The sequence below is a fragment of the Bradysia coprophila genome, unplaced genomic scaffold, assembly GCF_014529535.1.
Source record: "Bradysia coprophila strain Holo2 unplaced genomic scaffold, BU_Bcop_v1 contig_94, whole genome shotgun sequence".
Classification (NCBI taxonomy): domain Eukaryota; kingdom Metazoa; phylum Arthropoda; class Insecta; order Diptera; family Sciaridae; genus Bradysia; species Bradysia coprophila.
In genome coordinates, this window is record NW_023504022.1 from 10119424 (window position 1) to 10137324 (window position 17901).

At 34.4% G+C, this 17901-nt stretch overlaps 1 protein-coding gene and 1 long non-coding RNA gene across 3 annotated transcripts in view; one reads left to right on the forward strand and one right to left on the reverse strand.

Moving 5' to 3' along the window:
• Positions 1-17901, reverse strand: part of LOC119085463 — a 26249-nt gene continuing 8348 nt past the window's right edge. The window contains exons 2-3 of the long non-coding RNA XR_005089301.1: positions 16110-16115; positions 1-128 (exon numbers count right to left, since the gene is read on the reverse strand). This is a non-coding gene — a long non-coding RNA (uncharacterized LOC119085463). The remainder of the gene's footprint in view (positions 129-16109; positions 16116-17901) is intronic.
• Positions 3653-16059, forward strand: LOC119085441 (adenylate kinase isoenzyme 1). 2 transcript variants are annotated; one of them, XM_037195859.1, is made up of 6 exons: positions 3653-3929; positions 12287-12379; positions 15152-15283; positions 15345-15569; positions 15637-15786; positions 15846-16059. In XM_037195859.1, the coding sequence occupies exons 1-6, from the start codon at positions 3927-3929 to the stop codon at positions 15930-15932; spliced, it is 690 nt and encodes a 229-aa protein (XP_037051754.1). In that variant the 5' UTR covers positions 3653-3926; the 3' UTR covers positions 15933-16059. The 2 variants fall into 2 exon arrangements, with proteins under 2 accessions (XP_037051754.1, XP_037051755.1); XM_037195860.1 differs by lacking the exon at positions 12287-12379 and having other exon boundaries at positions 3655-3929.

The following is a 17901-nucleotide window of genomic DNA, read 5'->3' on the forward strand; positions in this document are numbered from 1 at the left end:
GTTGTGGCGAAAAAACAGCCATCGAACTGTTATAAACTGTTCGAAAAATTGCAATAAAAGCATTTTTATAACAGTTTATAACAGTTGAGCCAATGTTTTTTCGCCATAATTTTCTTAACTTCCAGTTTCTATTTCAGAAATTGTTATTTATAACATTGAGTTCCAAGTATTTAATTAGGCTCTAGATGTGCTATTATGACACGAGTCGCAGACCATGTGTCACGCATTGTGAGCCTAATAAAGTACTTTGTACCGAGATTTATGCATCTAAAGTTTGCAAATATTGCACGTATTATGATGCTGAAATGAATTTAAATGGCTTTTTAAGCATGACTACTAATTTCTGCATATATTAGTACATAGAGGTCAATATCTTCTAGCTACGGCCCTGTAATACACCTCGAGATACACACCAGACACTGGTCAATATCGAACATTTTTCTTATTAAAAAAGCGACACCTAATCGTCTCTTTCGACTAGCTCTATGTTATTGCAGTCAAAAATATTTTATTTTCAAGGTAAAAACAAAGACAACAAAAAAAAAGTATTTTTTTAAAAAGAATTTTTTAGGTGGACCTCACACACAAAACGTTTCATTATTTAAGTATTATTGTAACCAGAATTGTTGTAGAACATTTAGTTTTGCAATAAAATTTTATTGTTAATAAAAGTTTAATGTACAAAAAGTTCAGCCAAACGATTTGTGATTCTATGTACAACCACACTGTACCATATCCGACATACCATGCCACAAAATCATTATCGAAAATGTTTCGTGAAATTAGTTCAAGTGATTTGTTTATTAACTCTGTTTCACACAATTGATGGCATCTGTAATCCATTCAGGAACTCATCCGAAAACGTAAATTTTTATTGGTTGTGTGTGTTGTGTCTGTCAGTTAGCATGCAATTGTCGGTGTTTAATTGTTTTTGTTTCTTTATCAACGAAATGATTTCGATTTTAACGGGTGAGTAAATACAATATTAATGTGAAACAAAATAAGTGTAGCTCTGCGGCTGTGTATTGTATTTTAACCGATTCATCAGGTGGATTGTAAGTGATTATTATTATCATTATTGCATCCCGTAATAAAAGCTTGTTTCTAAGATAAAAGAAGATCAGACCCGAAACAAATAAACGACAGAACGTAGGAAAAACTCTACTGGGTCGAGAGGTCGAGACCCGTAACTGGCCATACGGTGAATTCAGGCGATTCCCGACAGGGTCCCTATGTCCATAATTTTAATACATTCATAATTGGGAGTAATAAAGTCATCTTACATTCGTTTCTGTGCGTTTTCTAGATCAGAATAGGTACAGTTGAAGTCAACCAAATTTGTGTCTAAATTTGCGACATCTGTTTTACGAGTTGATCCACTCAGACAAACACATTGATTACTTTCGTGTGTTTACGCCTGTGGAAATCTCGGTGCAAATTATGTTTTCTTCCCGGGATCTGATTCAAGATTTCCCGGATCCAAAAATGTAAAAGTGACTTCCCGCTACATACATTTCCCGCTGCACAAACTATAATTCGATTTCCCGGTATCCTAAAAAAAAATTTCAGAAATTTCCCGGTATCCTAGATACCACCGATACACATAATTTGCACACGCGTGTGTTTATATGGTTTACTCTTCTACGTGCGTGCGTGTGATTATTATTAAACCCAAGTAGTGTGTTTGTATAAGTGAGCAGTGGACCAGTGGAGCAGTGGTTAAAACACCCTAATTATTTTTGAAGATCTTTTGGAGGTGTTGATTTTTTTCTATTCTAATGGAAAGAAGCTCAAACTTACTTACTTGTCTAACACATGTATCTTCCGGTCGAATTCAAAAAAGGTCGAAGTTTGCATAAGTTCTGTAAATTTAGGTTTGATTTCCACTTACAAAAAAACCACTACGTTTTGCTTCCGTTTAGCTAAACTACGCCTCTTTTCTATTGTTTAAGACAAAACGTACAGAAAACTTAGTGCTTTTTTCGTAAGGACTTAAAAAGTGTGTGTCAATGATTAAGAGTGATATCGCCAAGACTTAAGGCGATTGGGGAACAATCGGTCTCCGATTTTAATGAGTAATAGCTCGTTGGATTCATCTTTCAATTCTAGGAAACACGCATCTTTCACTTTTTACACTTACACTTACACTTTTTCGAAAAAAAATATTTTCTGTGAAGAGCGTTCAAAAGTAAAGACATGTCAGAGAGTACCGAAAACAGCTTTTCGGCAATAACTCAAGAAAAAATTATTTTAAATTGTTGTAATGTTGTACGAATGTCGGCCTTGGAAAGACCTACTGATAGAGTATACGCACCGCACTGGCTGGTCTCGCACCAGAGATTTATGACTAAAAATATAGTGAATGTTCGGAGATTCCGCCTTCCCTGCAGCTTCGATGTTCCACGTAACTGAGTATGGGGTTGCGTAGCTGACCTCATCCACTATCGTTCCACATATAAATGAACAAAGTACTTTTGAGTTGTAAGCCTACAGAAGTCTTGAAAAAAAAGTTGGTGCGAAAATGCATATTTTTTCCTTCTTTCTGGGGGCTCTACAGCTGAAATAGCATCTGGAACGGTACTACCGTAGTCATTTTTATCATCTACTATTCTTTTACCTTATCAATAGAAAAACGCTTCGCTATGTCGCGTTATTTGACGTTTCGAAAATGAACCGCTACTGCCTGGTTTATTGTACTCTGCCGTGGTTTCACACGTTATATACAGAAAGCATTCGCTTTACACAGACAAGATACATTGGGTGGAATTGACAGTCGGCGACTTTGAAAGAAGTGACTCACTCGCTGAACCACTGATAGAAAGTAGAAAGCTTTATACATGTTTATAGGGATGAAATTTCCTTCGACCTCACTTTGCAAAATAAAAAATTCCAACCAAGGACGTAATCTACTACGGTTGTATACGAGTGGATCAGCTGAAAAACCGCTGCCGCGATATGCGTCGTCCCTTATTTCAAAGTCCCGACTGTAAGGTATCGAAAGTTTCGATCTTCAGATTGTTTTCATCGTAGCTTCGGCTCTTTTGAAAGGGTCTGTATTTCAATTTCAATGATCTAAATTTAAAAAGCTTTTCTATGAAAGCCCTTTAAATGAGTTAACTTCATGAGCGCGGATATGCGTGCCCTGATCTGCAAAGCAACCGTTAAATTTGCAACTGACTGGTCATTGGTCAATTAGGCGTAAAAATTCGTTCCATTTCAATAAGGCGTGTAAAAATTATTCCATTAATTACTGCTAGGTGTGAATCATTCGCATTTGTTTCTACTTGCTGTAATTATTTCCGATTTAAAAGACGGAAAGGCGTGTACATTACAATATACTACCACGGGACGACGCGTCGTTTCGCACTTACAAAATTAGAGAAAGTTATTTTCCACATTTTCCACGCGATACAACATATTGAATACAACTCAAGTAATTTCGTTCGGTGAAGTAACACTCATGCGGTCATAAATATATGAGTTCATTGAGAACCTAGTCACAGCAGAAAGTAAAATTGGAAATTCCTCAATGAAGAAAACAAAAATGTTGAACGCGCAAATTTGTTGCGCATCTGAAATGAGAAAATGAATACAAACACACGCCCGTTCGAGAAAAAAAAGAAGAGAAATAACGAAAGAAAAATTTACAAACAAAAATTGTGAACAGTTTTCAAGCGTTTATGTAGTTGGTTGTGCTTGTAAGAGTATATTAAACTGGTAATAGTACCGAACCCGAATCAAAATTTTTAATATTTTTATTTTACATAACTTGAAAACTGTGTGCTACGTATCAGTCGTTGATTAGAATTTTCAGTTAACAGAATTGAGCCATCGAGAATTTTTCATTGTGAAAATTTTAGTTAGGTCATATCGTATTGATTAATTCATCTTCTAAATTCACTGTCCGTCGAACAGTTCTCATCATCATGGTGAGTTATAGAATTTGCAATAATAAAAAAATTAATTTTGATTTAATTGTAAAGTGCATCCGCTGTTTGAATATATAATTGTGCTTTTCCGTTCGGACTATACATACTCTGAATCATGGACGAAATCTCGTCATCATTCAATATACTCATATATAACCTCAGATGTGTCATACAGTACTATTTGGTAGAATGAATTATAATTATTGTCTGGAGTAATTCGGATCATGATTTCACTCTATTTATTTGACTATGTGAAGTGAAGGTTACAACAATGACAAAGTTGAGCTACTTTTGTGTGTAATAAAATTTTATCGATCGAGTCCTTATTCGAGATTTGTAACTCTGTCATTTATATATATGAAACGACTGTTTCACTTTGTGATTTTTTCACTTTGTCCTTGACCGTTACTTTGGTGTTTCGCGGCCTAGCCAACAACATACACGTCTAGTCTATTCACAAAATTTTCACAAAAATATCTTGTTTTCGTCTCGTGATCGGGGAACGTTAAACATTTCTGTTTTGAAAACGTTCAACACACGACGAGCTACTCTCATCAAGAGTCAAGTAGAAAATCAGTAAATAGAAAACTTGTTGAAGAACGTATAACAGTCCCACATACAGGCAGAGTGACGAAACTAAAAAAAAATAAATAAAAATTTGAAGAGAATTGAATTATGCAAATGTAATTATATCATGCACCTATCAGGTACCATATTAACACATTTTCATTGAACCCGTGCAATAATGAAAACTGAATTATTAACTTATTTGGACATCAATCATGATAAAGATTATCTTTGAAGAAGCAATAGAGCTGCATATTAATATCTCAACTGAAGAAGTTGTTTTATACGACACGATAACGAATGACTGTGTCTTTGATATACATTTAATATACCGATCTCTGTATGTTGCTGTTTTATTTTTAGAATTTTTTTTTGATTCTGGCACGATAATTATGTTAAATGTATTGTTTTTAGACCCGTCCGAAAAGCACTGGGCCTATGCTTATTTTACTATCACGTTCGTAATATTGTGAATCGAATGAATGAGTAAGGAGAAACCTTTATTCCGAAAAATGTTTATTTCCTTAGTTCCCACCTCAATAACTTCCTTGTTGATATGTGTTGCAGATTGTACAGGTACGAATAAAAAGTTTTCGAAAGGAAAAAACTTCTCGAAACAACTTTTTTCGTAGGCTATCAACATGAGGATCGGCTTTAGGAAGCACCTTTCTCACTGACAAGTTTCAATAGTATTTGACTTCGTAAATCAGAGAGAATGGCGAACCTTTTTCTTTTCGATTTCTAATCGTAGAATTCTAGGATTTTGAAGCACTTTCAGATTTTTCTTGGTCCCTCTGGATCTTAAGGCTATTGAGGTGCAGGCAGCTGAATTTTTAAAATTTCATCACTCCTTCCCCTCTAAGATTAAAGGAGGGTTAGTTGAAAGGCTACTTTGAAAATGTCGGAAGCACTGTAAGCAGCCTGAAGTGTTGTCATTTTCCAGTATGTAAACTTTACATTGTAAAGTAACTTTGGATTGAATTTAAGAACTATGGCTGCTTCCCTGAATTGATTTTGTAGTTTATGATGGTTATGGAACTGATAGGTTAAAAAATTAACAATTTTATTCTGTTGTATTGTCTCGCTGAAACCGAACATTACTTGAGATAATTTTATGCATGAAGAAAGACACGAGAAATAAAATTCAGAACTCTTGCACACCATGGGATTGTTCGGTTCGAATAACTCTTGCTTCATACCCAAGAGGACTGGGGTTCAGGTCTCGTTGGGACATTTACAATAAAAAAATTTATTTCCAAATTTCAGTTTAATTTCTCGTGACTTGCTGTAGTTTTCATGGAAAAAATAAAAATTTACCGATTCGTGCTAGGATGACTTAGGGCTTAAGGACTATGTAGATTCAACTTTATCGATAAAATGCAGTGGAACCGACCTGAAATTCACAAAATGAATGATATGAGAAAGTCTTGAGCCACTTAAATACATCGCTTTATGAAGCAACCCTCTGTATAAACCTTTTAACAACTGATGCGGTAACTTCGGCATGAGTTTTATATTTTACAAACTCTTCTCTTTTTCAATTCTACCGTCGTGTCTCTTCGCTATTTCAAGAAAAACGTCGTTGCAATAACCCAATGTCAGTGCGGAATCATTTCAACAGAAAATATTTGATATAAAATTTAATTATTTTGATGTTATACCAACAGCGGGCTGCGGGCTATTGCAACGACATCTTGCTTGAAATAGCGAAACGATGGGAAAATAAAAAAAAGTTTCGAAGATAGAAAAATTATGCCGTAATTCCCCTCCTGATATCTCAGAAGGTGCCGTTTTCCGTTTAGACTGTTAAATACATATTAAACTTCACATTGTGAACTTCACAATGTGAAAATGAAAATTTTATTGGATTATATTAATAGAAATTTAAATTGAAATACTTTCTTAAAACGACCTCGACTTCTTTCTTCTATGTTTTAAAAGCTATTCTTCACACACGTATTGGTGCCTGCAAATCTTGGACGTAACACAGCAACAGCTGTGAATATGTTGGATCAAGAGTCCAACGCCGTTTCACCAAGATGTTGGTGTAGATCGTACATGTAACGTAAGATGAAAATGAGAAAAAAAAATTGTTTTGTTTAAAATTCTAGTCGTCCCATAACGGCACGGCCATTATGAACTGATTTTGTTCTAAATTCAGAATACTTTCAATACTGATAATTGTATTTTATGTTTTTGACTGTTCTCTTCATAATGATTGCTGGTGATCGGTCATTAACTTGAGGCTGTCTAGACTTAGTATTGGTTCGATGTTAAAATAAGTTTTAATTTTATCTGAGAATTTGATTGATGATCTCATTCAAACGTGAATATGAACATGAATAGAAAGTCTGAATTTGTGATCACAATTTTATTTATGTCGTGCCACCTATCCAATATACTGCGATGAGCTTTTATTTCTGGTAAATGTTGTTCAACAAAGTTTAAACGATATCACCAAATGCTTGGAATAGTAACGCAAAACAATCTTACAGGATCAAGATACAGATAACTACAATGCAGGCAGTGTGGCAACGCCAAAATGGTTGAGTCACTATTGGCTGATTGTGGCCGCAATAATCGTTTTCCAGGGCAGTATTCTCTTTTATATGGGTCAGCCCATTATCAGTCAAACTGGAGGATTACAAATGTGGTGTGGAGATGTGCAAAGTCGAGAGAATTCGCAACATTTGACTGATTGGTACACGTTCACTCATATTATTCATGGTATCGGCTATTACTGGATTCTTCGGTATTTAACACCGGGATCTTCAATGCCATTCCGTTCCATTATTGCCATTCTAATGGAAGTGCTGTGGGAGGTTGTGGAGAACACTTCTGTTGTCATCAATCGATTCAGACAAACGGGTGTCGGATATGGATATTACGGAGACAGTATCGTTAACTCTATTTCGGACACTTTTGCAATGCTATTTGGATTCTACCTATCGAATGTTCTTCCATGTACTGTTGTAGTTGCATACGCTGTATTCACTGAATTACTTTGTGCATATCAAATTCGCGATAATTTTGCATTAAGTGTGATACAACTTATCCATCCATTTGAATCAATTTCAAGTTGGCAGACTGAGAATTTTTGAATAGAATACGGTAGTAAAATCAGACACGTTGTATAAAAGTTTCTTTATTTTTTAAACTTATTTTCTGTTTTCATTTTCATTGTCATCGTCAATATGACCATTAAAGTGGGACAGACCTTAATGGTTGAAATGCAATGGCAATAACATTTCTTTAAAGCATTTTCAGGTGCTTTAAAATCTGTTTATGCTTCCCTGACTTTGTAAATTAAAGGTTAAGGGTATACAATACAGGCATGAGCGCCGCCGCGTGTCAGCAGCATTTCAATGGAATTACTTTTTGGTGATTGGTGCAAAATCTTGTAATTACTTTGTTGAACTTCCATTTTCCTTCAAAGCACAATATTAGTTAGAGGTCATTGCTCATTTCTGAATCTGTGTTGTGCTAACATATGATTAGCCATCCATTTTTAAATGATTAATTTTCAAAATGTCTTTGATTTTTTTTGCAAAATTGAAGGAATGTGAGCCGATTAATCCCAAATTTACAATCTCTCTTATTTATCTACGCAGAATTTCTCAAGACAGAAAAATGTTCATTCCGTTTGATTCATAAGTTTAATCATAGACATAGAATAAGACTGACTTATTACGATTGCATATTGCATCTGAAGTGTGTGAAGAATATTCTTAGTGCCAAAACGTAGGACGGGGACGGTTTAATTGTTTAATGACTTAAAGTTGATGAGTGTATATCAATTTATAGTTTACAGTTTAATAGCATAGTAGCACCGACACAACACGTGAGAGACAAATACTTCAGAGAAGTTTTCTTTTTTATGAGGACTGTACTTGATTTAATTTCCGTGTCCTAGATAGCTGCTATGCCATTAAAATTGATAGAAGTTTAAGGAAACCTTGTGATAGAAAGGTGGTGAGATCTACTAGTCAGAATAAGAGAATGAAGAAGTGCAACTCACTGCCTTAGCTGATAACTGATTAGGATGCGTTTTTTGAAATTTTAGTAGGTTATGTTTCATAAGCTACGGGACTCTTTTCAGTGCTGTCATCGAAATTTAATGCTAAATACCTCGAGAATTATGTGGCTTGCGGAGCTAAGACTATATGTTCTACCTTCCAAAATGGGGGATACTGAATAGTTTCAGCTTCACAGATCTTGACATATTTATGATTTAACTTCGATGACAGCACTGAAAAAGCGTAGTATGAATGATCTGTAGGCTCTTTAAGAAACATATGTGTAGACTGGCATAATTAGTTCGTAAGTATTTATGTGTATTATAAGCTATTGTGATGGAAATATTCTTAATAAATAAATTTTCTCCTTGACTCAGTCAATGTTAGTCATTTTATTTGTCATCAGATTAATTTGAAACAAAAAAAAAGTTAAATTAAAAACAAAACGATTGTCCATCACTCTTGGTTCTTGCAAATAATTTTGCTATTCGCTTTTAATGGCAACAACTTAAATCGATCGCTCATCATATCTGTACGTAAAGATATGTGTGAGAAATGTTTAAATGTTCGAATTTCCAAAGACAGTTTGAGTGAGGATAATTGGAACGCAACCTTATTAAATTCAATGTAAATTTTTGTTGAACGAACAATAGAATGGACGATTTATGCCAAGGCTGTATACTTTGGGGAGGTCACGCAGACCGCCATTTTATTAGATACGCGGGAACACACCACTTCTGATGATTTTACATGTAAAAAATTTCACCACATCATCAAGACGACGTGACCTCCCCAAAGTATACAGCCTTGGATTTATGCAATCCATCTTACCAATATTGTCCTTTCTACTGTTGGTTCTAACAACGCACAAAAGAACAGATAATAGATTTATTACAGCCAGAAGCTCTTATGTTTCTTAGGCACCAATTAATTACACAACTATAACTTAGCGCACTTGTTGTTTCACAATATTGAGACGTTAAATTAAAATTGAAGTAATGAGTTTCATGTTTTAATCAAAGAAAAAAAAACGTTCGAGTAAAGGTTAGTCAAAAGTTTCAAATTTTAGTTTTCTTGTCAGGGGCTATTTAGTTGAATTTTTGGCGAATTTTTACTAATTTGGAGAATTTTGGCAAATTGGCGAATTTGGTGAATTTCGGCGAATTTTGACGAATTTGGAGAATTTAAGCGAATTAATTCAACTAAATAGCCCCTGTTTCTTGTTCTTACCTCAAAATTAGTTTTGCTTTTTCATGGGTTCCATCACAGCTCTGCTAGTAGCAGTGCTGTGGTTCCATTCGTTCCATTTGAAAGAGCGGATGTAAGACTAATTTTTGACTCGATTTTTCTTTGATATTATCTTTTACCCGAAAATTAAGTGTTCAAGTTAAACTAACTTTAGTTCGTCTAAATGTATAACAGTCGGAGACTTTGCAATAAGTGACCGATTTAGTTTATTCTGTTTTTCAGCTGATCTACTCATACAAACAAATATGATTTGACGTCTTTAAACGACTTTAACATTACTACGCGCATGCATGTACATTGTTCACCCTTCACCCGTAGCATTAGCAATTTTGTGTGTATGAGTGGATCAGCTGAAAAACAGATTAAACTATATCGGTCACTTATTTGAAAGTCGCCGACTGTAAACAAACGATGTCGTTACTCAAATTATTTCAAACAAAACTGTTTATTTTTCAATAAGTTAAGGTGATTTAATAGACCTAAATAAAATATCAGTCGAAAACACTCAAAAGAGTAAAAGTGACGCAGGTCCCTGTCCATTCTTCCAAAACAACTGATATACCAAAGAAATTCTAGAAACAAAATTTTACCAAAAAAATTTTGCGTCACAAAGTGGCAGATGATTCGGACGTATTCTTGCCTATTTTAAAAAATTTCTTAAAAGTACTTTCCTCAACATCTGCCACTTGTGTGTGACGCATATTTTTTTTTTGGTAAATTTTGGTTGTTACAGTTTTTGCGTACAAGCGCAGAATGCGTCACCTCCAACGATATCAGTTGTTTTGGAAGTATGTACAGGGACTTGCATCACTTTTACTCTTTTGAGTGTTTTTGACTGATATCAGTTCTTTTGGAAGAAATAATAGATTGAAAAAATTTAAAAATTTGAAAATATTGAAAAAATTTGAAAAATTTGAAAAATTTAAAAAATTTGAAAAATTTGAAAAATCTCGTTGAACTCGTACGGACGCCTAGTTTTTTTTTAATGGTAATTTGGAGTCATTTTGCTAAGCCGCTACAGTTGTTTCGTAAATTGATACAGAGGCCTGCGTCACATTTTGCACTGTTTTCGAATGAAAAGCTGAGCTGAGATAAATGTGAAGGAAAATAAATAATTCATGTAAATACATAAATCTGTGCATAAATGAAAATTGAATAGAGACCGAGACATAATTAGTCATTAATTATGATAAATATTATCTTTGAAGAAGGAATAGCTGCACATTAATGTCGCAACTGAAATATTTATAGGTGTTTTAATAACGCACAATATTTTAGAAATATCCTTGTCTTTGATGTACAATACAATGTTTATAAACACCGATCTCTGTGTGTTGCTATTTTATTTTTAGAATATATTTGATTCTGGCACAATATGTCACATTTGCATTTTTTTCGGATAGTTTGTGGATTCGGTCGGATGTAGACTTCAATCGGATTTAGAGTCAACAACATGTTATTCTTATATTCGTTAGATGATTGAAACCGTAATTATTACAACGGATTTGGTTGAGTCAAGCCCAATGTATTAGCTATGACGAGAAAATATTGATTTATGGTTTAAACTTAACCAATACATTAAAACAACAATGGAGTTTTCCCTTCTCTACTAGACCTGTTTTCAAGAAAATATTTCAATAAAAGTTCTCAAGAAAGTATTTTTTGAAAATATGAAAAATGCAAAGTTTTGCATCTCAAAAATCTTTCGATCTAATATTTTACGTTTTAAATAAAAAAACAAAAACAGACACCTGGGTTCGGAGCTTTACATGTTTAACCTGTTACAGACGGCAAGCATATAACCAGTATTATTATCTTGTCTATTACCACCATCGATCAACGTATTTTTACCGGTTGGTTTCAAATCTTGTCCTTCAATTTTTTTAACATTCCTTTTCCAATGTTACCCAGAGCCTGCCATTATCTTTCTCGTCGTTATCGATAACAGGTGATATAGCTGAACTTATTTGGAAAAATTAGCTAAAGTTTACCAAAATTTTCCGAAAATTATCTACATTTTTGTTGATTTGTCTAAATTTAGTCTAATTTGCCAAAACTTTTGAAAAATTCGGTAAACTTTGGTCAATTTAAAAAATAGGTCCCCGGTTCCATGTTTTAATATTTCGTTCTCTATTGTTCGTTCTTAGAAGATAGTTTTAACTCAGATTGTACTTATTGTAAGTAGTAGCACATAACAATTTTTTTTTCGAGGGGCAAATATTCATCCTTTGGCAGTTAAAAGAAAATTCTTTCAAAATTCTTCAAAATTTTATGAAATAAAATCCTCAATTTCATAGAAAATCGTTAAGCTAAAAAAAATCCTTGAAAATTCTTAGAGGATTGTCTTTTCAAAAAGACTTTGTTAACGAAATTAGCAAATATATGCCCCTCGGTTTTTTCTCTTCTAATAATACTATTTAGATAATTCAGGTCAATTTTTAATCGGACTAACCATGGCCGCTAATTGCAACTAATTTTAGGAGAAACGAATGTTCTATATGCAGTAGCAAAAAATGTATTTTTCAGTTATTTATGTGTCATCAAATGGCCATGGACCAAGAGGCTGCACAAAAGCGTAAGAAAGTAGAAAAACGCCAGCAAGTTTATTTACAGCGAGTTGTAAGTCTCTCAAACAATAGGTTAGGATTTTCTATAAAACACTTTGGTAATACTCCCCTTGTCTGTCAGTCAGTGAAAATAAATAGATTGATTTAATTCCTTCGGCTTCGACTCAGGAATTTTATGTTACTCATCAAAACAAAGACTTCTTTGCAATAACATGATCTCGTGGATAAAAAAAAGGACCACCAATGTATGAAAACGAACTCAAATTAACACTGACGCCACTGACGTAAATTTAATAATTTTATTCGCAAAAATAAGACTACTGGATAGTTCATGTCCTTACCTCTCCTACCTGGTTTACTTTACTCTGCTGTGATAATATTCGTAGCACACTTACGGTGTGAATTTGCATTCGGTGGAAATAGTTATAATAGTTCAGGTTATTTGTACAGTGTGCGAATAGTCAAAATATATAAAAAAGACTATTTGAACACTGAGACTAAGTTGCTGAACTTAACAATTTCTAGAAGTAATCATCACTCTAGAGGTCTTCGGAGTAAAATTCTGCAAAGGGAATCACAGATTTTTCATGTGATTTTGTAGAAGGAAGCATCACTGACATGTGCCACATTTATGCAAAGGAACTTACAACTTTTTCACTTTCTACCTGAAAAAAGTATTTTATAATGGGATTTCTAATATTTATTAAAGTTGTTACCAAAACTCACAGTAGCTCTATTACAGTCACAGTTTATTGGACGCTGATTTTATTTATGATTAAGTGATAATAAAAACAGCGCAGCACAGAAAGAACTTTTCAAAAACAAACATTTACCAGGACATTTACAATAATCAAAGGCATCTACTCTCTTCCTTCTCAATGCATGCCTCTTTGAATAGCAAGCGGATTTCCAAAATTTTCCAAATAAATTTCATTTTTCTCTCCGCTTTATCAGCTATAGACCGTGATTTATTGTACGAATGAACTAAAGTATCTCGTATTGTCACAATCCATAGAATAGATTTTCCATGACTCCATGCACAAATAGTCTTATTCACTAGGGTGTGTCGATTTCAATTATTTTTTTTAGTCATTCCGGGTTCCGCCCTACCGCGATTCACCCTCGCACTAGCAATAATAATCAGCAAAAATTTTTTTTTTCTAAGTCAATATAAGCTTGCACCGTCACTTTTTCAAAAATTTTCGAGCTACACGAGATAGCTGGATTATGGGTCCGAACCAAAAAAAATCTACAGATGCTTTTGCAAAGTTTTCACTCTGTACGGCATCTAGAGGGTCTACTAGAACATACAAAAATTAAAAAAAGTTAAAAAAATGTTTTACCGTCATTTTGGTATAGCATCAAGTTTCACCGAGGTGGAATTTTCAAGAATTTTGTAAGTGGAAAAGTTATCTCACCTGGGTGAATTTTTTTCAAGCTATTGTTGTGATAGCTCATTTTGTAGGTATTTCAATAGCGCATCCAGCAAACGTACAGTTTCGATAGGTAAATTTAAATATTTTTTGGTTTCACTGTTGGAAGGCCCAAAAATGGGGCATTTCTTTGGGTATTTTCGAAAACATAACAAATTGGCTTCTCTTAAAAAACGAAATCTTACTATTTTCAGCTTTTAAATGTGTTATTCATGAATAATATTTGAATTTCTGTCAAAATTTTTCATTTACTTGCTGTATTTAAAATGTTAATTGTCTCCATACTCGAAGAAATGCCCAATTTTTGGGCCTTCCAACAGCGAAACCAAACAATATTTAAATTTATCTATCTAAACTGTATGTTTGCTGGATGCGCTATTGAAATACCTACAAAATGAGCTATCACAACAATAGCTTGAAAAAAATTCACCCACGTGAGATGACTTTTCCACTTACAAAATTCTTGAAAATTCCACCTCGGTGAAACTTGATGCTATACCAAAATGACGGTAAAACATTTTTTTAACTTTTTTTAATTTTTGTATGTTCTAGTAGACCCTCTAGATGCCGTACAGAGTGAAAACTTTGCAAAAGCATCTGTAGATTTTTTTTGGTTCGGACCCATAATCCAGCTATCTCGTGTAGCTCGAAAATTTTTGAAAAAGTGACGGTGCAAGCTTATATTGACTTAGAAAAAAAAAAATTTTGCTGATTATTATTGCTAGTGCGAGGGTGAATCGCGGTAGGGCGGAACCCGGAATGACTAAAAAAAATAATTGAAATCGACACACCCTATTATTCACGGTGCGGTTGAATGCATTTTAATTGAGTATCGGGATGCTATTCTGATATTTTTGGATATTATTAGTCACCTAGGAGTGATGAACAAGGTTCCACAAAAATGTTTGATTATCATCCGTACCAGCAGTGGCAGTGGAACATAGCCTACAAGGAGAGTCATTGAAAACGGTTGCAATCGGTAGTGGTTTGAATTCTAATAGCAATGGTACAAAAATTAAGTCCCATGATTGCAAGAGAAGCCGGTAGAGACACGCTAAAGTTTAAACACACGATTTTCAAAAGGTGATAGTGTCGTGAATACTCGAGCGATGAAGCTATTAAATAGTTGTAGCAGTAGAGGGACCAATATCCAAAAACAACTATTATTCGGCTCCGAGCTAACTAATAATATCTAAAAATATCAAAAGTGCATTCAAATGCTCAATTAAAATTCATTCAAAGCACCGTGAACTTTGGCTATTTTCATTGAGTGCAAGCCTTCTCCATTATATTCGTTTTGATAGAAAAACTATTCTGAACTTGAAACAGATTACACAAACCACCAATATCTTTGTACTAATCTGAAAAATGTGTTTAACGTTGAACTGCAGGTTTCCCAAAGTACAGTTCCGATCATTTGGGTATTGGGAGGTCCAGGAAGTGGAAAAGGAACGCAATGTGCCAAGATTGTTGAAAAATATGGATTTTCTCACTTTAGCACTGGCGATTTGTTGAGAGATGAGGTAAGCATTCCTGCTGCAATAACTCTCCTCAATTCTTTACTATATTATTTAACATACATAGGTTGCTTCTGGATCCGACAAAGGAAAAGAGCTTCAGGAGATCATGAAAAAAGGAGAACTCGTCTCAAACGCCCAAGTTCTGTCGCTGTTGGAAACTGCAATGAAGAAAGTGACAAACAGTAAGGGATTTCTGATTGACGGTTATCCACGTCAAAAAGATCAAGGAGCCGCTTTCGAAGAGGCCATTGCACCAGTCGATTTGATCTTATATTTTGAATGCAGGGATGTGAGTACAATATTGTCCTTTGCTCGCCATCGAATTAAGCTTTAATGATCTGTATAATTTCGAATAGGAAACTATGGTAGCTCGTATACTTCATAGAGCATCGCAATCAGCCGAAGTTCGTGCCGACGACAACGAGGACACGATAAAGACACGAATTGCTACTTTCTCGAAAAACACGAATGAAATTTTGGTTCTCTATCCACAACAAACACGAAGGGTAAGTTGGAATCGGAATGAAAAATCGAAATTTAGTTAATTCTTTGTATACGCTTGCAGATTGATGCTGAACGAGGTGTTGATGATATTTTCGGCGATGTTCAGAACTTTATTGATGCGACACTAGCAATCAAGGTGGCCAGTTAAAAATTTCTTAAAAAAATCCTTTTCAACTCAAACAAATTTACTTGCAATAATCGGTAACTAAAGCTATAATTATTGTTAAAGTTTAAATTGAAAATTTATTTTTGGTTATTAAATGTTTTAAGTAACTGAATTCGATGCATTGCTCATTAAAAAGTCATAAATAACGTCCAAACTGACCACTGTCTCCGGTACCACTTCAATTTAAGAACCAATTATTGTGAAGGTCTCGCATTATCAATCTCCCGACCTTGTTTTCGATTATTATTTTTTCTATTACAAGTCATAATTTTATACAGTAGGTACATTGTATACCTGATGCAAATCAGAAAATTGTTAGTAGTTTATAGACACAACTACTAGCCTTTTAGTTCCAATTTCAGTGCTCCCACAGTGTCCTACTTTCCTACTTTGTCCTACTTTTTCGAAATTCGTCCTACTTGTCCTACTGTCCTACGTAGGGCACTTCAAGGACTTTAATTAAGTAACAATCAAGCGGACTTTGAGCTCTAGAAGTAAATTAAAATAATTTTCGACCTAACTTGATATGATTATTGGCTTAGATTATCAGAGATGAAAGATATTCTTGGACATTTTAAATATCCAGTTATTTCGCGACTGGCAAAAGCGTGTTTTTGTTTGAGCCACGCAAATGCAGCATTCAGCACAAACCTTCTGCAAAATAAAGAGTCGATACAAGGAACAACAGCCAGTCAAGGATGGTATTGATGCATATCAGGTGTATTTAGATCTTCAAAAATTCTCAGCTGAAAAGAGCTGATCGTGAACGTAAGGACAAAAAAGCGAAGGAAGACAATATAAGGGAAATCGATAGATCGATTGGTCAGGAATTGGCAACGTTAAATGTGGCGGAAGAATTGTTGATCGACAGTGACACGACAGAGTAACGTTAACCAGGCAGGAGCGCTGATTTGACTAGGGACCTGATTAATCTAGTGGCCCTACATTTTTTGCGAATAAAATTTTTCAATTTATGTCAGTGTTCATTTTCATACAGAGTAAATCCCTTATTTGACGTTTCGAAAATGAACCACTCCTGCCTGGTTTATTTTACTCTGCCGTGACATTAACAAATATTTGAGCAAAGTTGTAAATTCACGGCAGAGTAAAATAAACCAGGCAGTAGTGGTTCATTTTTAAAACGTCAAATAAGCAAGCAAATAAGCGACCTAATACACTGTATAAAAATGAACTCAAATGAACACTGACATAAAAATAAGACACTTAAAGCACTCCGTTTAGCCTCCGTCTATATGACAGTCTTTTAGAACAAAAGAACTGTCACGCAAACGGAGTGGAAATTGAATTTATTTCAATTTTTTACTCCGTTCACGTGACAGTTTCTTTGTTCTATTTTACAACTGCCATGTAAACGGCTAAGCGGAGTGCTCTTTTTAAGTGGAAACTATACTTAATAGATTATTCAGGTCCTTATTCAAATCAAGCGCTCCTCCCTGGTTTACTTTACTCTGCCGTGTGCAAATTCCAACGGAACCGTGGAAACAAGTGAATTGATAAAGGCATATGCAGTTCTAACAGCTGCAATCCAGCAAACGAAGACGAAAATCGAAAAATTGAAAAAAAAACAGAAATCGTAAATAGAAAAATAGTTATTTATGCAATCAAGGTGCAAAGTACTTTATTAAAGGGCCTATCTAGTTGATATTTTAGAATTTAAAATAGGCCGTTTGTCATAATACACATCGTGAGCATAATAAAGTACTTTGCATTGAGGCAAATACAACATTTTATGCCACAGAGGCATCTAAAGTTTGTAGTGGCATAAATAACTACTTTGAACCATAGTTGGAATGTCTGTTATTTTCTTTAATAAATCTCAAAAAAATGTCCTACATGTCCTGCGGGAGGACACGAAAATTTTAGTGGGACCACTGCAATTTAGTCATGTTGTTGCTCTAAGAATTTAAAAAAATGATTTTTATGACATCTT